The sequence below is a fragment of the Apodemus sylvaticus genome, chromosome 1, assembly GCF_947179515.1.
Source record: "Apodemus sylvaticus chromosome 1, mApoSyl1.1, whole genome shotgun sequence".
NCBI classification, from domain to species: Eukaryota; Metazoa; Chordata; class Mammalia; order Rodentia; family Muridae; genus Apodemus; species Apodemus sylvaticus.
Genome location: NC_067472.1, coordinates 156,410,907 through 156,429,506, shown reverse-complemented (window position 1 = coordinate 156,429,506; position 18,600 = coordinate 156,410,907). Strand labels below are relative to the sequence as shown.

General features: G+C 39.7%; 1 protein-coding gene across 2 annotated transcripts in view; it reads left to right on the top strand.

Moving 5' to 3' along the window:
• Positions 1 to 18,600, top strand: part of Oca2 (OCA2 melanosomal transmembrane protein) — a 301,441-nt gene that overhangs the window by 175,007 nt on the left and 107,834 nt on the right. For both annotated transcript variants that reach the window (XM_052161541.1, XM_052161535.1), the window contains exon 22: positions 1,248 to 1,341. In XM_052161541.1, the coding sequence (XP_052017501.1) occupies positions 1,248 to 1,341 (94 nt within the window). The remainder of the gene's footprint in view (positions 1 to 1,247; positions 1,342 to 18,600) is intronic.

Sequence of the window (18,600 nt, the reverse complement as noted above, 5' to 3'; positions counted from 1 at the left end):
TAGCACAGTGGTTCTCAACCTTCCTAATGCTGTGAGCCTTTAATACAGTTCCTCATGTTGTGGTGACCCCCAACCATAAATTTTCATTGCTGCTTCATAATGGTAATTTTGCTACTGTTATGTATTGTACTGTAAATATCTATATTTTCTAATGGTCTTAGGCAACCTCTGTGAAAGGGCATTCGACCCACAAATGTGACCCGCAGGTTGAGAACCACTGCTCTTTAGTGAGAGTCTTGATTTGTGTTCAGGGCTTATCACTTCTCATTTGATACCCAGACAAGCTTTTCAGTCTCCCTCCCATTGTTTTCTTCATGAGGGCACTGGAATTCTTCAATCTCTCTCTTCCTTTCTTATGTTTCCAGTCTCAGAAGCATCATTTTCTCCTGCATATACACGGTAGCCACTGTAGAGCAGCATTATCCACTCGCTAAGCCTCAGGGGAATGAGTCTTTTTCTCAACTGTGTATGCACTGATGTTAGACCTGAGCGAAGCTGGGGTAGATTGCCTCGTGCACTTGAATACTGATGGCTCCAATTAGGGAGAAAGAAGAGGCTCGTGGGCTTGGCTGCGTGCATTTTTTATGAACTAATAGCTGTGGCAGTGGGGGAGGAGAAGGACTGGAATGAGTAACCTGATTGGATAGCCTTGGTTGTGTTCTTTATCCAAACTGTGAGGTCTGGCTTATGTTTCTGTGTACACAGCATGTCCTTTTATGAAAAAGTGTGCACACAAAAAAGCTTATCTAAGAGACCATTTACGTGAAGAAAAAATGCCCATCAATGAACAAACTAGGCTATGCCATTGTTTCATGTAGTGCTTTCAACGCTCTTTCTTCATCTGCTGAAAGAATGTCCTAGGAAATGTTTGAGCCTAGAGTCCTATGGTTCATGTCTGAGGTTTCATTTCACTGTTTTAAAAGGACACACATTGCTACGCATGGTTTTCAGCTTTGCTTGCATTTTTTTAAAACACACATGTTACTTGATTCCAACAGTAACCTTTTCAATTATCCTTAACATCATACAGAGCAGTTACAACTATCTGTGAAGGCATGTTATTTACAGATTATGTAACTCCTTTTCTGGTTGGCAATATGTTTTGTTTCCAGACTTCTGCAAAACTTCTGTTGACTTTGATGGTGACTGTATTCATTACATCACAGCCTCTGAACAGAAGAAAAGAGCAGAAACAGGCTTCCAATATGAGCTGGGATGTTATTTTATTTTTTAATTTCTGCTTCCAGGTAACGGGACACTGATTGGAGCATCCGCAAATGTTGTTTGTGCAGGAATCGCAGAGCAGCATGGGTATGGATTCTCTTTCATGGAATTTTTCAGGTACTGTAAATATTAAAAAATAATCATTTAAGATGTATCTTTAAGGATCAGGTTCTTTAACTTATTTAATTTTACAAAAAAGCACCAATGCATGCTGCAGAACACATGGATATTCGCCAGTTGGTGATTTGAGAATTTGGTACAGGTGATATGAGCTCAGATCAAGGCACATTTGTTGCTAAGAAACAATGGCATAGAAACAATGGATTAGAGTCATCATATTCTGAATGAGCTAAGTTGAGTCAGTGCCTAAGAAACATTCGTAAGCTTGGCAGACACTTCATGTTTTTCTGTTTTGAAATCTTAATGCTAACTGATCATTACGGTGGCAAGTAGAAAAAAAGACGCTAGCAAAGATTCAGGAGTAATGCTGAAAACTGGGTCCAAGCTAATCATGCCGAGGGCAGCCTGGAAGTAGGTGTTTCATGTGTGAGTACCTCACAGGAGCACCGCACAGAGATGGGCCCAGTGTTGTTGGGGGCACAGCTGATATCTACAAATGAAAATCTGTTCCAGAGAGGCTAGGTTCCTTCTATGGCCTTGGTTGCCTGTGTGCCTGTTTATGTGGTCAACAGCTACTTTTCAAGCACAGTAAGAGAAGAATGGAATCAAGAGGCCTGTGTGAGATGGTCCTGCCCAAATGAGCTCTACTTCATGTTGAATCATGAAATTACAACTTGGTATATGCTCAATAATGGGCTTCTGCCAACTCTTATGTGAAGAATTCTAACGTTAGACTAAGTGGCAGAGAGAATATGGCTCTCAGAGGCAGTTATTCCTACCCTAGTTCCTCTGCAAGGTGTTGCTTGCCCAGGTCTGAGCTTGGACAAGATGGCTGTTATGCATACTTGAGGACTAAATGGTATCTTAGTCTATGTAATATGCAAGGCTCTCTGGAGGATCAGATTAATTTACAGAATAGGCACCAAGCAGTCAAACAATGGTTAGCTGCATAGTGGAGAGCCTCAGAACCTGGCAGCTGCCCAGCCCATGGCATGGATGCCTTTGAAGTTCCATCCTGGCATTGAAGGTCTAAAAGATTCCTGGAGAGTCACTGGCATTCAACTTTTATTAGAAGGCAAAGGAAGCTGGTGTTTGCAGATATACTTGCTTAGGAAGAAATGAAGGCAGAGCAGTAGGCAGCGTCTTTTTCCTTGGAACCGCATATATATGGGCTAGGGGACAGGCCACTATGGGTGGACCCCTTCAGCTAATCCTCTTTGGAAAGGACCTCAGAGACATACTCTGAGCTGTCACTCTTGTGCAGTCTTAAATCCAGCCAAGTTGATAATAAAGTTCAATCACATTTCTTAAAGTCCTCTAAATTATTGATAATGACAAAGAAATAACTACTTAGATCATACATGTATCTCCTATACAACTGAGAATTCACTAATTCTTTCCACAGACTATATGACAAAGTCTTTTGAAGAATAGTTACTCTTTGGATATATAACTTAAATACTATAACATAATTTAAGTAATACTGAAATGCTGATAGTCAGTTGATGTTATGGTACATGGAAAATAATAGAAGGTAAAGAAAACAGGAATATTCACACACACACACATATACAAACAAATGCACTCTTCCTTAAATGTATGTGTATGTGAATTTTTTTTTTTGCCTACATGTGTATATAAGTATGCCTAGTACTTACAGAGGTCAGCATGGGGCGTCAGATCTTTTGGAACTGGAGTTGTGAGCATTGGGAACTGAGTACTCTTAACCACTGAGCCATCTGTCCCTAGAAAAACATTCTTAACAAAACAGAAGTTAAATGCTCAAAGCCCTCATGTTCCTTTTTTATCCTGTTTGAATTGGGTTGTTTTCCATTGCACATAACTACAAATCATAGGAATATTAAGAAAAGCCCTATAGATTTAGTGAAATGGCTCAGCAGTTAAGAACACTGGCTACTTTTCCAGAGTACCTGGGTTCAGTTCCCAGCAACCACATGGAAGCTCACAATTGTCTGTGACTCAAGTTCCAAGAGGAACACGCTCACACAGACAAACATGCAGAAAAAAATCTCAATGCACATAAACTAAATATAAATAATTAAAAAAACATGTGTGGTCATGCACATCTTTAATCCCAGCAGTCTGGAGGTAGAGACAGGTGGACCTGTGATTTTGATCTCTGAGTCACTAGAGGCTAGCCTGGTTTATAAAGTGAGTTCTGGGACAATCAGGACTGTTAAACAGAGAAACCTTGTCTTGAAAAAACAAGCAAACAACAATAACAACAAAAGAAAATAAAAGAAAAAATGAGCTATACATTGTTTGTATTCCCTATATAATCTTTTGCTGTGTGATAGAAGTCCAATTTCTCACAGGTCATCTGAATCAATCACACACCTTCTATTACTATAACTCCTACTTTATCTTGTCGACTCAAGGACATGAAGATTCAAAAGTAACCATTGGGAAGTGTTAGTGTTCAATTTAGTGGAGATAATATCATTCCTCCATCTAGAAGCCATGTCTTCTCTATCAGCAGAGTATAAGGTTGTTGGAGTAAGAAACAGATCTACTTTTGCTCTAATTGTAAACCTTGGTTAAGATCAGTGAGAAGCAACCATTCCACAGCCCAAAGGTTACTCTGTTTTGAAATTTCCTCTAGCAAACAAATCAGTCTATTACTTTGAAATTCAATTTTGTTAAAATTTTAACAAGTAGAAAAATACAGTCAGATACTCTACTACAGGATAACACATAAAGGAATCTGTAATAGGATTTCCAGTAGAGTTCTCATCCTCTAAATCTCATGAGCACTGTTATTAATATCTGTACTACTATCATCATTCTTTTAAATTCTCAACAGAAAGATCCATTGAAATCTTCTTATAGCATTCTGGAACATTTTTAGGTTACAGCTCCAAATTTTTGCACATTCTCCCCCAAACAAGTCCCCCGCCAACAACAAACCATATACAGAATATATTAGATTAGCTTACACGATAGTCATTGGTTATTCAACAATGTCCAGTTGCACACTAGTGTAAAAGTACACACTAGAGACTCAGCTCATGAAACTGAGTAATTCATCCAGCCTAATCTAATGCTGAAAGCCTGTAGTTCCAAGGAGAGGTACTAGTGTTTACTCTACCTTAGAAGACTGAGGAAATGAGAGTCTGGTGACAGCAGAGGATCACAGCATCAGTGATAGACACACCAGCTAAGAAATATATGAAGGAGGTGCATATATATATGCAGGGTTTGGAAGGTTTTGCACACTTTGAGGCCAATTTTTCCTATTCAATTTATCCTCTGTACTTACAGACATATCCAGTGGTGTATTTTCTAGGTCATTCTAGCAATCAAGATGAACCACCATGGTCTATTTTCTCTCAAAATATCATAATATAACAAATACTTAAGACTCGGTAATTTGCAGAGAATAATGGTTTGTTTAGCTCTGAAATCTGGAGGCTGAACATCTAAGACATTTGTCCTTGCATCTGCTTGGCATCTGGTGCAAAGTCTGCTTGCTGCATAATAACATGCGAAACAGTATCACAGATGAGGCAGAGCAATTATGCCAGAGAGAATTTATTACAAAGCCGTTCCCTCAACAGTCCATTAATTTATTAATTCATGAGATCACTCCATTTATGAGAGTGGACTCCACATGACTCAGTCACCTCCAAATGATATCACCTCTAAACACTTAAGATATGAATTTGGAGATTAACTTTCCACCATGGAAAATTTGAGGGGCATAGTCAAAAATAATAAGTTGTCCCCATATAAAAATGAATGATAACTTTGGAGAGATTTATTTTATTAAATCATGAGAATTTTTTTAGTTCATGAGAAACTAAAAATATTGTAAATTTTGCTGAGACATTAACTTGATTGACATTCCTGGGAGCCTGAGATGTGGGGAAAAGACTGTGAGCTGCTGTTCAAGACAGCATGTGCTAAATGTTGATTTTCCCACCGGACCCTGGGCACATTGCTGATCCTGCTGCTAGGAAACAAGGTACAGAATTTAGTGCTTGACCAATTTATTCCTGTTCAGATTCACTTTTGCCTATGCCAATAATGAAAAGAGTAATCCTAAATATGAAGAATTGTTTTAATAATAATCATGGCAGTGGTCTCAGCAGGCTGGCTTACTTCATGCCACTCTCTTCTTATCTTTGTGTCATCATCAGGGAGAATTCAGGCCCAGAATATTGCCAAGAAAGGAGTACAGAGATGAGCAGTGCCATGGACAGCAGCAGTATAGAGAGCTAGACCTGACAAACCAACTCTCCCGCATTTAGATTGACCTCTTAATTTCTGAAGAGCTAGAGGCTGTCCCCTAAATGTTCCTCTTTGGTTATCCAGATGGGCTCTCTACTTCTTTTCTACTTTCACTGAGTAGGTAAACTTTTTTTTTTATTGATATACTTTTTATTTACATTGCAAATGATTTACCCTTTTCTGGGTCCCCACTCCCTGCAAGTCCCATAAGCCCTCTTCCATCCCCCTGTTCTTCCATCCACCCCTTCCCACTTCCCTGTTCTGGAATTCCCCTATACTCTTGCACTGAGTCTTTCCAGAACCAGGGGCCACTCCTCTATTCTGTTTGGACATCATTTAATTTGTGGATTATGTCCTGGGTATTCAAAGTTTCTAAGCTAATATCCACTTATCAGTGAGTGCATACCATGATTGATCTTTTGAGACTGGGTTTCCTCACTTAGTATGATGTTCTCCAGCTCCATCCATTTGTCTAAGAATTTCATGAATTCATTGTTTCTAATGGCTGAATAGTACTCCATTGTGTAAATATACCACATTTTTTGTATCCATTCCACCGTTGAAGGACACCTAGGTTCTTTCCAGCTTCTGGCTACTACAAATAGGGCTGCTATGAACATAGTGGAGCATGTGTCCTTATTGCATGCTGAAGAATCCTCTGGATATATGCCTAGTAGTGGTATAACAGGGTCTCAGGTTGTGATATTCCCAGTTTTCTGAGGAACCGCCAGACTGATTTCCAAAGTGGTTGTACCATCTTGCAATCCCACCAGCAGTGAAGGAGTTCCTCTTTCTCCACATCCTCGCCAACACCTGCTGTCTCCTGAGTTTTTGACCTTAGCCATTCTGACTGGTGTGAGGTGAAATCTCAGGGTTGTTTTGATTTGCATTTCCCTAATGATTAATGATGTTGAACATTTCTTAAGGTGTTTCTCAGCTCTCTGAAGTTCTTCATGTGAAAATTCTTTGTTTAGCTCCGTACCCCACTTTTTAATGGGGTTATTTGTTTCTCTGGGCTCTCTTTTCTTGAGTTCTTTGTATATATTAGATATTAGCCCTATGTCGGATTTAGAGTTGGCGAAGATCCTTTCCCAGTATGTTGGCTGACGTTTTGTCCTTTTGATGGTGTCCTTTGCCTTACAGAAACTTTGTAGTTTTATGAGGTCCCATTTGTCAATTCTTGATCTTAGAGCATAAGCTATTGGTGTTCTATTCAGGAACTTTTCCCCTGTGCCTATGTCCTCCAGGGTCTTCCCCAGTTTCTTTTCGATTAGTTTCAGTGTGTCAGGTTTTATGTGGAGGTCCTTGATCCATTTGGATTTGAGCTTGGTACAAGGAGATAAGAATGGATCGATGTGCATTCTTCTGCATGCTGAAGGTAAACTTAATGAAGATTTTGAGGCATTGACTTGGTCTCTTAGAGAGGCAGGACAGGCCCAAGCCTCTCAGGACTTATGGAGTGCCCATAGTTTAGCATCAGTGATCAGTGGACGGTGTGAGCATGGTAAGTCACAGTTGAAAGCTGGGATGGCCTCCAGGAGCCTGCTGCCTCTCATGTATCACATTTGATCTCTTGCATGGAAATGGTATGCCCCCATGATCCAGAGCTACCACAACCTAGCAACTTGGTGAGATCCTGTTTCAAAATATAAAAATATAGAAACAGGAATATGCTAATAAGTAGAACTCTTATCTAGCATATGTGAAAGCCCTAGGTTCTAATCCTAAATCATACAAAAAGAGGAAAACCCCCAAAATTCAGTTGGGTACATCTTCTAGTAATATGCCTTCAAGTCTTTCACTTTATTTTTTAATATTTAATGTACAGTTTGTTTACATGAAGGAAGAACTTTGGATATAAATGATTTGATGACATTTATTTATTTAGTGTATGTGAGTAATTTTATATATATATATATATATATATATATATATATATATATATATATATATATATAAAATACATGATAAAATACATGTGTACCATTTGTGTATCAGTCAGGGTTCCCTAGAGTCACAGAACTTTATGGGATTAATTTCCTTCTTTCTCTATATAAAAGGCTATTTATTGAAATGATTTATAGGCTGCAGCCCAACTAATCCAATAATACTAGCTATGAACAGAAAGTCCAGGAATCCAGTAGTTGCTCTGTCCACAAGGCTGGATGTCTCAGCTGGCCTTCTATATATGCTTAAATCCCAAAGAAGTAGGTGTCAATGCTACTGAAGGAATGGATGTGCTAGCAAGATGAGGACCAGGAGGCAAAGAACAAAATTTTCCTTCTGCTCTGTCTTTATATAGATGTCTACCAAAAGGTATGGTCCAAATGAAAGGTCTTCCTGCCTTGTGAACTAGATCAAAGGTTTGTGTCTTCCTACCTCAAAGGTCTGGACTAGAAGTGGATTCACCACTTCAAACCAGGCAGAAAATCTCTCACATGTATGCCCTCCATTTCTGGATTGTAGTTCATTCTACACATAGTCAAGTTGGCAACCATGAATAGCCATCACAATTTGTGTACCTGGTACCCAAAGACGCCAGAAGAAGGTGTTATATTCTCTAGAACTTGAGTGATAAATGGTTGTGAACCACTATGTGGGTGCTGGAACTAAAACCAGGTCCTCTGTATGAGCCACAAATGATCTTAACCATAGAACGACTTCCAGCCCTTGACTCCTTTTTAATTTTCTTTCATATTTTAATTTTTGCAAAGGGATCTTAGATGTCCTTTGACTTCATGACCATTGGTAAGTTTATTTTCTTTTTAGGTCTTTTTCCATATACTTCTTACTTGATTAATTCTCCTTTCTAGACAGAACATGTACTTATTACTTTTCCTTGATTGTTTCGATTTGTTTGTCTTAGATCTGCAGTTAATTCTCCTGTATATTCATCACTGCCACATTTTCCCCAGGCTTGCCTAGTATCTTAATGAATGAGGTTTATACATTTTTCTTTTTTTATTGGATATTTTCTTTATTTACATTTCACATGTTATCCCCTTTCCCTGTTTTCCCCCAGACACCCCCTATATTATCCCCCCTGCTTTTATGAGGGTGTTCCTCCACACATCTGCCTACTCCCACCTCCCGGCTCACACATTCCTCTACCCTGGGGAATGTAGCCTTCACAGAACCAAGAGCCCCTCCTCCCATTGATGCCTGACAAGGCTATCCTCTTCTATATATGCACCTGGAGCCATGGGTCACTCCATGTGTACTCCTTGGTTGGTGGTTTAGTCTCTGGAAACTCTGTGGGATCTGGTTAGTTGATATTGTTGTTCTTTCTAGGGGTTGCAATCCCTTTCAGTTCTATCAGTCCTTTCTCTAACTCCTCCATTTGGGACCCATGGTTGACTGTGAACATCCAACTCTTTATTTATCAGGCTCTGGCAAAGCTTCCCAGGAGACAGCTGTATCAGGCTCCTGTCAGCGTGCACTTCTCTTGGCATCCCCAATACTGTTTGGGTTTGGTGACTGCATATGGGATGGTTCCCCAGATCGTGCAGTCTTTGGATGACCTTTCCTTCAGTCTCTGCTCCACACTTTGCCTCCATATTTGCTCTTATGAGTATTTTGTTCCCCTTTCTAAGAAGGACTGAAGCACCTACACTTTGACCTTTTTTCTTCTTGAGCTTCATGTGGTCTGTGAGTTGTATCTTGGGTATTCCAAGCTTTTGGGTTAATATGCAGTTATCAGTGAGTGCATACCATGTGTGTTCTTTTGTGACTGGGTTACCTCACTCAGGATGGTATTTTCTAGTTATATCCATTTGCCTGAGAATTTCATGAAGTCATTGTTTTTAATAGCTGAGTAGTACTCCATTCTGTAAACGTACCACATTTTCTGTATCCATTCCTCTGTTGAAGGACCTTTTGGTTCTTTAGAGCTTCTGACTATTATAAACAAGGCTTCTATGAACATAGTGGAGCATGTGTCCTTATTACATGTTGGAACATCTTCTGGGTATATGCCCAGGAGTAGTATAGCTGGGTCCCGAGGTAGTACTATGTCTAATTTTCTTAAGAACCACCAGACTGATTTCCAGAGTGGGTGTACCAGCTTGCAGTCCCACCAATAATAGAGGGGTGTTCCTCTTTCTCCACATCCTCCCAACATCTGCTGTACCCTGAGTTTTTTATTTTAGTCATTCTGACTGGTGTGAGGTGGACTCTCATGTTTGTTTTGATTTGCATTTCCCTGATGACTAAGGATGTTGAACATTTTTTTTAGGTGCTTCTCAGCCATTTGAGTTTCCTTAGTTGAGAATTCTCTGTTTAGCTCTTTACCCCACTTTTTTCCCTTTTTTCTTTTTATATTTTAATTTTTTTTACATTTTAAGTGTTATCCCATTACCCAGTTTCCCCCTCTATCATAAACACCCTGTCCTATCTCCCCTCCCCCTGCTTTTATGAGGGTGTCCTTCCACTCACCATCTACTCTCACCTTTCTGCCCTTGATTCCCCTACTGGGGCATCTATCAAACCCTTATAGGACCAAGGACCTCTCCTCCCATTGATGCCTGACAAGACTGTCCTCTACTAATATGCAGCCAGAGCCATGTCTACTCCTTGTTTGGTGGCTTAGTCCCTGGGAGCTCTGGGGGTTCTGGTTGGTTGATATTCTTGTTCTTCCTATGAGGTTGCAAACTCTTTTAGCTCCTTCAGTCCTTTGTCTAACTCCTCCATTGGGGACCCCGGGCTCAGTCCAATGGTTGGCTGTGAACATCCAACTCTGTATTGTAAGGCTCTGACAGGATCTCTCAGTAGACAGCTATATCAGGTTCCTTTTAGCAAGCATTTCTTAGCATCAACAATAGTGTCAGAATGTGGTGACCATCTCTGTGATGAATCCCCACGTAGGACAGACTCTGGATGGCCTTTCCTTCAGCCTCTGCTCACCAATCATTGTGGGGGACTTAAACACCCCACTTTCTTCAATGGACAGATCAGGGAAACACAAACTAATCAGAGTTACAGTGAAACTAACAGAAGTTTTGGACCAAATGGATTTAATAGATATCTATAGAACATTTTATCCTAAATCAAAAGAATGTACCTTCTTCTCAGCACCTCATGGTACCTTCTCCAAAATTGACCATATAATTGGTTACAAAACAGACCTCAACAGATATATGATGATTGAACTAATTCCATGCCTCCTATCAGATCACTATGGAATAAGGGTGGTTGTTGGGAACCAGAGAGCTTGGCTCAACATCCCCAGCTGAGCTGTTTGCACAGGTTTCTTGAGAGCAAAACATCCCGTGGCTTAGCTTGATTCCTGCCTTCCTGCCCGGTGTGGTACGGACTTCCCAGGTGCCTGACCTATGACTATAATTGATTTTTCCTGTTCCCTTCCCAGGCCTCTAGTATATATGTTGCTGGTCTCTCAGTAAGGCTTGGGCATTCTCCTTGCAGAATGACCCGTGTCTGTGTTTTTTGTTAATCCCCCAGGCCTACGCCCGATACTTGGTACCGTGGCAGCACGGGCTAGGATCGAGGGCTTCCTGAAGTAACGTTCCTGAATAAACTGCGTCGAGAAGAGTCTCCTGTGTCGTCTCCCTTATTCCGCTGGATGGATAATGGGATAATGGCGGCGACAGGTGGTCTTCAATAACAACAAAAACAACAGAAAGCCCACATACACATGGAAGCTGAACAATGCTCTATTGATCAATGATACCTTGATCAAGGAAGAAATAAGGAAGGAAATCAAAGACCTTTTAGAATTTAATGAAAATGAAGGTACAACATTTCCAAATTTATGGGACACAATGAAAGCAGTGCTAAGAGGAAACCTCATAGCTCTGAGTTCCTCCAAAAAGAAGCTGGAGAGAGCATACACTAGCAGTCTAACAGCACACCTGAAAGCTTTAGAACAGAAAGAAGCTAATACACCCAAGAGGAGTAGAAGGCAGGAAATCATCAAACTCAGGGCTGAAATCAACCAAGTTGAAACAAAAAGAACTATACACAGAATCAACAGAAGCCGGAGCTTGTTCTTTGAGAAAATCAACAAGAGAAATAAAACATTAGTTAGACTAACGAGAGGGCACAGAGACAGTACCCAAATTAACAAAATCAGAAATGAAAAAGGTGATATAACAACAGAAACTGAGGAAATCCAAAAAATTATCATATCATACTACAAAAGCCTATACTCAAGAAAACTGGAAAATCTGGATGAAATGGACAATATCCTAGACAGATACAAATTCCCAAAATTTAATCAGGATCAGCTAGACCATCTAAATGGAGCCACAACCCCTAAAGAAATAGAAGTGGTCATTGACAGCCTCCCAACCAAAAAAAGCACAGGACCAGATGGCTTTAGTGCAGAATTCTATCAGACATTCAAAGGAGACCTAATGCCAACACTCTTCAAACTATTCCACAAAGTAGAAACAGAAGGAACATTACCCAACTTGTTCTATGAAGTCACAATTTTGCTGATACCAAAACCACATAAAGATCCAACAAAAAAAGAGAACCTTAGAACAATTTCCCTTATGAATATCAATGCAAAAATCCTCAATAAAATTCTTGCCAACCGAATCCAAGAACACATCAAAACAATCATTCACCACTATCAAGTAGGCTTTATCCCAGGGATGCAGGAATGATTCAACATACAGAAATCAATCAATGTAATCCACTACATAAACAAACTCAAAGGAAAAAAACCACATGGTCATTTCATTAGATGCTGAAAAAGCATTTGATAAAATTCAGCATCTGTTCATGTTAAAGGTTTTGGAAAGAACAGGAATTCAAGGCTCATACCTAAACATAATAAAAGCAATATGCAGCACACCAGTAGCCAATATCAAACTAAATGGAGAGAAACTTGAAGCAATCCCATTAAAATCAGGGACTAGACAAGGCTGCCCTCTCTATATACTTATTCAATATAGTACTTGAAGTTCTAGCTAGAGCAATTTGACAACACAAGGAGGTCAAAGGTATACAAATTGGAAAGGAAGTAGTCAAACTATCACTATTTGCAGATGAAATGATAGTATACTTAAGTGACTCAAAAAACTCCAGAGAACTCCTACAGCTGATAAACAACTTCGGCAAGGTGGCTGGTTATAAAATTAACTCAAGCAAATCAGTAGCCTTCCTATACTCAAAGGATAAACAGGCTGAGAAAGAAATTAGGGAAATGACACCCTTCACAATAGCCACAAACAATAGAAAGTATCTTGGTGTGACTCTAACCAAACAAGCGCAAGATCTGTATGGCAGGAACTTCAAGTCTTTGAAGAAAGAAATTGAAGAAGACCTCAGAAGATGGAAAAATCTTCCTTGCTCTTGGAGTGACAGGATTAATATAGTAAAAATGGCCGGCCGTCTTGCCAAAAGCAATCTACAGATTCAATGCAATCCCTATCAAAATCCCAACTCAATTCCTCATAGACTTAGAAAGAGCAATTTTCAAATTCATCTGGAATAACAAAAAACCCAGGATAGCCAAAACTGTTCTCAACAGTAAAAGAACTTCTGGGGGAATCAGTATCCCCAACCTCAAGCAGTACTGCAGACCAATTGTGTTAAAAACTGCATGGTATTGGTACAGTGACAGGCAAGTAGATCAATGGAATAGAATTGACGATCTGGAAATGAAACCACAGAATTACGGTCACTTGATCTTTGATAAAGGAGCTACAACCATCCAGTGGAAAAAAAGATAGCCTCTTCAACAAATGGCGCTGGTTCAACTGGAGGTCAACATGCAAAAGAATGCAAATTGATCCATTCTTATCTCCTTGTACTAAGCTCAAGTCCAAGTGGATCAAGAACCTCAACAGAAGACCAGACACACTGAAACTAATAGAAAAGAAACTGGGGAAGATCCTTGAGGACATGGGCACAGGGGAAAATTTCCTCAACAGAACACCAATAGCTTATGTTCTAAGATCAAGAATTGACAAATGGGACCTCATAAAACTACAAAGTTTCTGTAAGGCAAAGGACATTGTCAAACGGACAAATCGGCAACCAACAAATTGGGAAAAGATATTCACCAACACTACATCCGACAGAGGGCTTATATCCAAGATATACAAAGAAATCAAGATGGTAGACTCCAGAGAGCCAAATATCCCCATTAAAAATGGGGTACAGTGCTAAACAAAGAATTTTAACCTGAGGAATATCAAATGGCTGAGAAGCACCTAAAAAAATGTTCAACATCCTTAGTCATCAGGGAAATTCAAATCAAAACAACCCTGAGATTTCACCTCACATCAGTCAGAATGGCTAAGGTCAAAAACTCAGGAGAAAACAGGTGCTGGCAAGGATGTGGAGAAAGAGGAACACTCCTTCATTGCTGGTGGAGTTACAAGCTGGTACTACCACTCTGGAAATCAGTCTGGCGGTTCCTCAGAAAACTGGGAATGATACTTTCAGAGGACCCTGCTATACCACTCCTGGTCATATTCCCAGAGGATTCCCCAGCATGTAATAAGGATACATGCTCCATTATGTTCATAGCAGCCCTATTTATAATAGCCAGAAGCTGGAAAGAACCCAGATGTCCCTCAGTGGAGGAATGGATACAGAAAATGTGGTATATATACACAATGGAGTACTATTCAGCTATTAGAAACAGTGAATTCATGAAATTCTTAGCAAATGGATGGAACTGAAGAACATCATCCTAAGTCAGGTAACCCAGTCTCAAAAGAACACCCATGGCATGCACTCACTGATAAGCAGATCTTATCCTAGAAGTTTGGAATACTCAAGACTCAATTCACTTATCAAATGATGCCCAAGAAGAAAGAAGGAGTAGCCTCTGGTTCTGGAAAGGCTCAGTGCAGCAGGGAAGTGGGAAGGGGTGGACTGGGGAAAAAGGGGCAAGAAGAGGGCTTATGGGACTTTTGGGGAAGGGGGATCCAGGAAAGGGGAAATCATTTGAAATGTAAATAAAGAATATATCGAATAAAAAATAAAAATAAATTAAAAAAATAAAGAAAATGCTGTCTTTTCCCCACTAGATGGTTTTAGTTTCTTTGTCAAAGATCAAGTGACCTTAAGTGTGTGAGTTCATTTCTGGGTCTTCAATTCTATTCCATTGATCTACTTACCTGTCACTGTACCAATTCCATGCAGTTTGTATCACAATTCTTCTGTAGTACAGCTTGAGGACTGGGATGGTGATTCCCCCAGGGGAACCCAGGCATGGGTTCCTGAGTCCCTGGATCCTGCTGGTTTCAGTTACTTCTGGTGTTGGAGCAGATGTTGTGTTCTCTTCACGTATGATGCTAGGTATGTTAGAGTGCCTGGCAGTCAAGCTTCTTCTGGATCTTGTCGGACTGGGTGCAGAACTATCACCGAAGGTCTGCACAGGGCACTGGCTTAGACTAGAAGGTAGTTAATACATTTTTTAAAAGTCACATCATTTATTTATTTTATGTATATGGACATTTTCATCTCTATGTATGTTTGTATACCACACGAGTGCCTGTTGTCCACAGAGGACTGAAGAGGGCATTCTATCCCCTGGAACTGAAGTTACAGATGGTTATGAGCCTTTTGTATGGGTGCTAGAAATTGAATCCAGGTCCTCTGGAAGAACATCCAGTACTTTTAACTGATAAGTCATCTCTCTAGCCCAATGGATGAGGCTAATATTGAACAGCTCCTATATAGAATGTTCTTTGAGTTTCTGTGGATTTAAAGCATGGCAGGGTTGGCTTCTTTTCCATGTCTCTGAAGAAGATGTATTATCATCACTTTTCCTCTTAGTTTCTTTTCCTGTTGCTGTGATAAAATTTCCCAACAAAACATTTTAAGGGACAGAGGGTTTACTTCAGCTTACAGTTCAAGAACACAGTCTAGTGTGTGTGTGTGTGTGTGTGTGTGTGTGTATTGTGGGGGATTTCTGATAGCAGGAACTTGGGACAGCTAGACAGAATGTGTGGTAGTTAGGGAGCAGAAAGGGATGGATACTACTTTTTACCTGTTTTCCTTTTCTGTGTGATAGACCCATACATTTTGGTGATAAATTTTCATTATTTTCATGCACACTCTCCTTCCTCTCCCTTGCCCTCTCCTATTAAAACCCTAACATGTCCACCTACTGCTTTCCTCTATTCTTTTTGTTTGCGACTCACTGAGTTGAATTAGAATATCTTGCCAGAGCTTGAGTGGGAGGTATTTACTTATGCTTTATTGGTCAATAATGATATCACTAAAGAAAAGAACATCCTTTCCCCAGCAGTTTCCCACACCCATCTTTGAAACAATGGTGATGTGCTTCATCACCTGCAGGTCTTAGGCAGGTAACCCAGTTGCAGTGACTTCATGAAGGGCAAAGGTCGTATCATGTCCTCAAGATGTCTTTTTGTTTCATGTCTTTCTGTCCTATGCTCTTGTAAGATTCCCATTCCCCTTTCCATGATTTTCCTTGAGCATTGTGTGTGTGTGTGTGTGTGTGTGTAATAATATAGGCATCTCGTTTCCTTTTCTCTTTTTTGAATAGTTTTAGATCCCAGCCCTAACAATGACTCTCTTCACAGAGGGTAAAATTTCCATCTCAATCAATTTGATCAAGATAATTCACCACAGGCATGCCTATAGGCCAGCTGGTTTTCACCTAGGGTCTAGATTTAGGTGTTTTCTTACCCTTACAGTTGTGCCCTGACACCTGTCCAGGTGATTTTAGAGTCTGTCCAGCCAACAATGGACAGCAACCAACACTGGTTTTTGGGAAGTCTGCTTGGAAATGTTTTCTGTGAAGTTGTTTGTTCAAATTTGCTGCAGGGCTGGAGAATTTAAAAACTTGCCTTTGAAGTCTCAGCCTTAAGAGACTGTCTTCTGGTGTCACATGGACTTTATAACATGCAAGACTATCTCCTTTTAGTTTCACAAAGTTCTCTAGGATTATAGCTTTAAATATGTTATGTTCCTTGCCTCTTGGCTCTCTTATGTGGCTTCCTATTGTCTCACATTTAACTTAATTTTCATAAAAATATGGGACTGTTTTGTTACTTCACTGTCCTTTATTATGTTTTCCCTTGACTTTACTTTTTCTGTCTTAGCATTTAATCTTCATTTGTAGCATAATTAGGTCTTCGAATTCTCACTTTGTATTTTTGTCTGCTTCTGTTCTTAGTGTTTAAAGTTTGATCCAAGTTAATTTATGAAATCTTCCTGTTGCGTCTGCCATTCCTGCAGAATGTTTCAGTCCAGTATTTTTTCTTAGTTTACATTTGGCTTTTTGGAAACATCTGCAGGGTACTTTGTGCATGCATTTTTGCAGTCTTTTTGAGTTTGGATTCTTGTACTTCATAGACAGAATACTGGCTTGAGTCTCTCCCACCATTCACAGTTTAGTAGAAGTCTTTAGCCTTTGCTGCAAACTCCAGTGTCTGTCTTCTGAGTTTTATTTTCTTTATAGCTTTACTAACCCATGAATGCTTTGTTTCTTTTGTCCTACAGTGTTCTCCATTTTCTTCCCTCATTGTTTTCTTCTTCTTTCAGGCCTGAATGGATGAATGACCCTGTCTTGTTCCTTTCTGTCTTGTTCCCCAGCAAGGGTGCTGCCCAGGCTGTCATGTGGAGACCTGTGAATGGCATGACTCTGCATCCTGTACAATTTGCTGTATTTCTACATTAAGGTTGACCTTCCTCGCATTAGCTATTGTTTCTTCAATGTTATACATTTATTGCTTCTTTTCTCTTTTAATTAAGTCTTTGTTTTGTTTGTGTTGTTTGTGTATGTGTGATTTTTTTATTTTTTATTTTTTTTGGCTCTGTAGTTGTTTGCACAAGCTTGGAGCAGGTGCATGAGAGGAGAGATGGTTTTGATGAGAACTAGTAATTGTTCCTGTTTTTTTTTTTTTTCTGTCCTTAGAGTGAGATGTTTGTAAGTCTTTAATATCTGTGCATGAGTTTATTTTGGCTGCTTTCATGATGCCTTCCAGAGTTCCTCCTTCTTTTAAAGACAGGAATATCATTAATCCCATTTTGTACCTCTGTCCCATCACGCCCATGCACGTCCCCTCCTCCATCACTACCACCACCACCACCACTACCACCACCACCACCACCACCACCACCACCATCTTTGCTTTTCTTCTTGAAAAAGTACCCTCTTTTTTCCATTGAGGAGAATTATTTCATGGCTAGAGATTATTCTGATGTATTCTTTCACTGGGTAGCAATGTAGTCCCTGTGCATTTTCCTACAGAGAAAGATCACCGGCTTTCACTCCTACTCACAGTATACATACGGCTATGAAAGGCTGGCTTATCAACTGGTAATGTAGACTTGTTGCTATCTTTTTAAATGTGGAGACATATTAAATTAATTTTTCATGGAAGCAAGTTTCTGTAAAGACAATATTTTGTTTTCTTTTGAAATTTATTGGAGCATAACTAACTTTTATGAGGCTTTAAAAAAATGAGCATGCTGATAAAACAAAACAAAAAGTGAAAATATATTCAGAGAATAGAGTGTTTAGAAAATACTATTATTGAAGCTGATTTAAAGACAACCTGACTTTACTTAATGTGACCATCGACCCACACTGTCAGAATAGAATTCTTTGTACATTTATAAAGCCTGCCTAGCCACTGCTTCAGGGACCTCTGGCTAGACATGTATATGTTCTCAAAGGTCACAACAGATGCTAATGTATCACAAGGTCCTTTTCTAAAGGTTAAGCTTTAGACTGCCATGCAGAGTCTTACAGCAGCAGAGACAGAGTCCTTCCTTCCTCCTGAGGGATGAAATCATACATAGAAGATCCATGGTTTTCAAATGTGAATTTCAAACTTGTTCTCTTCTCTATATTTTGCTGTTCATAAAGAGGAGAAAAGAAAAGGAGAGAGAGGAAGGCCATTTTCCATGTAGCTTTCTTCCTGCTGCAAAATTAGACATCTATTTTCTTGGAGCAACTGATAGTTTTTTTTTATTCGATATATTCTTTATTTACATTTCAAATGATTTCCCATTTCCTGCTCACTGAAAGTCCCATACGCCCTCTTCCCT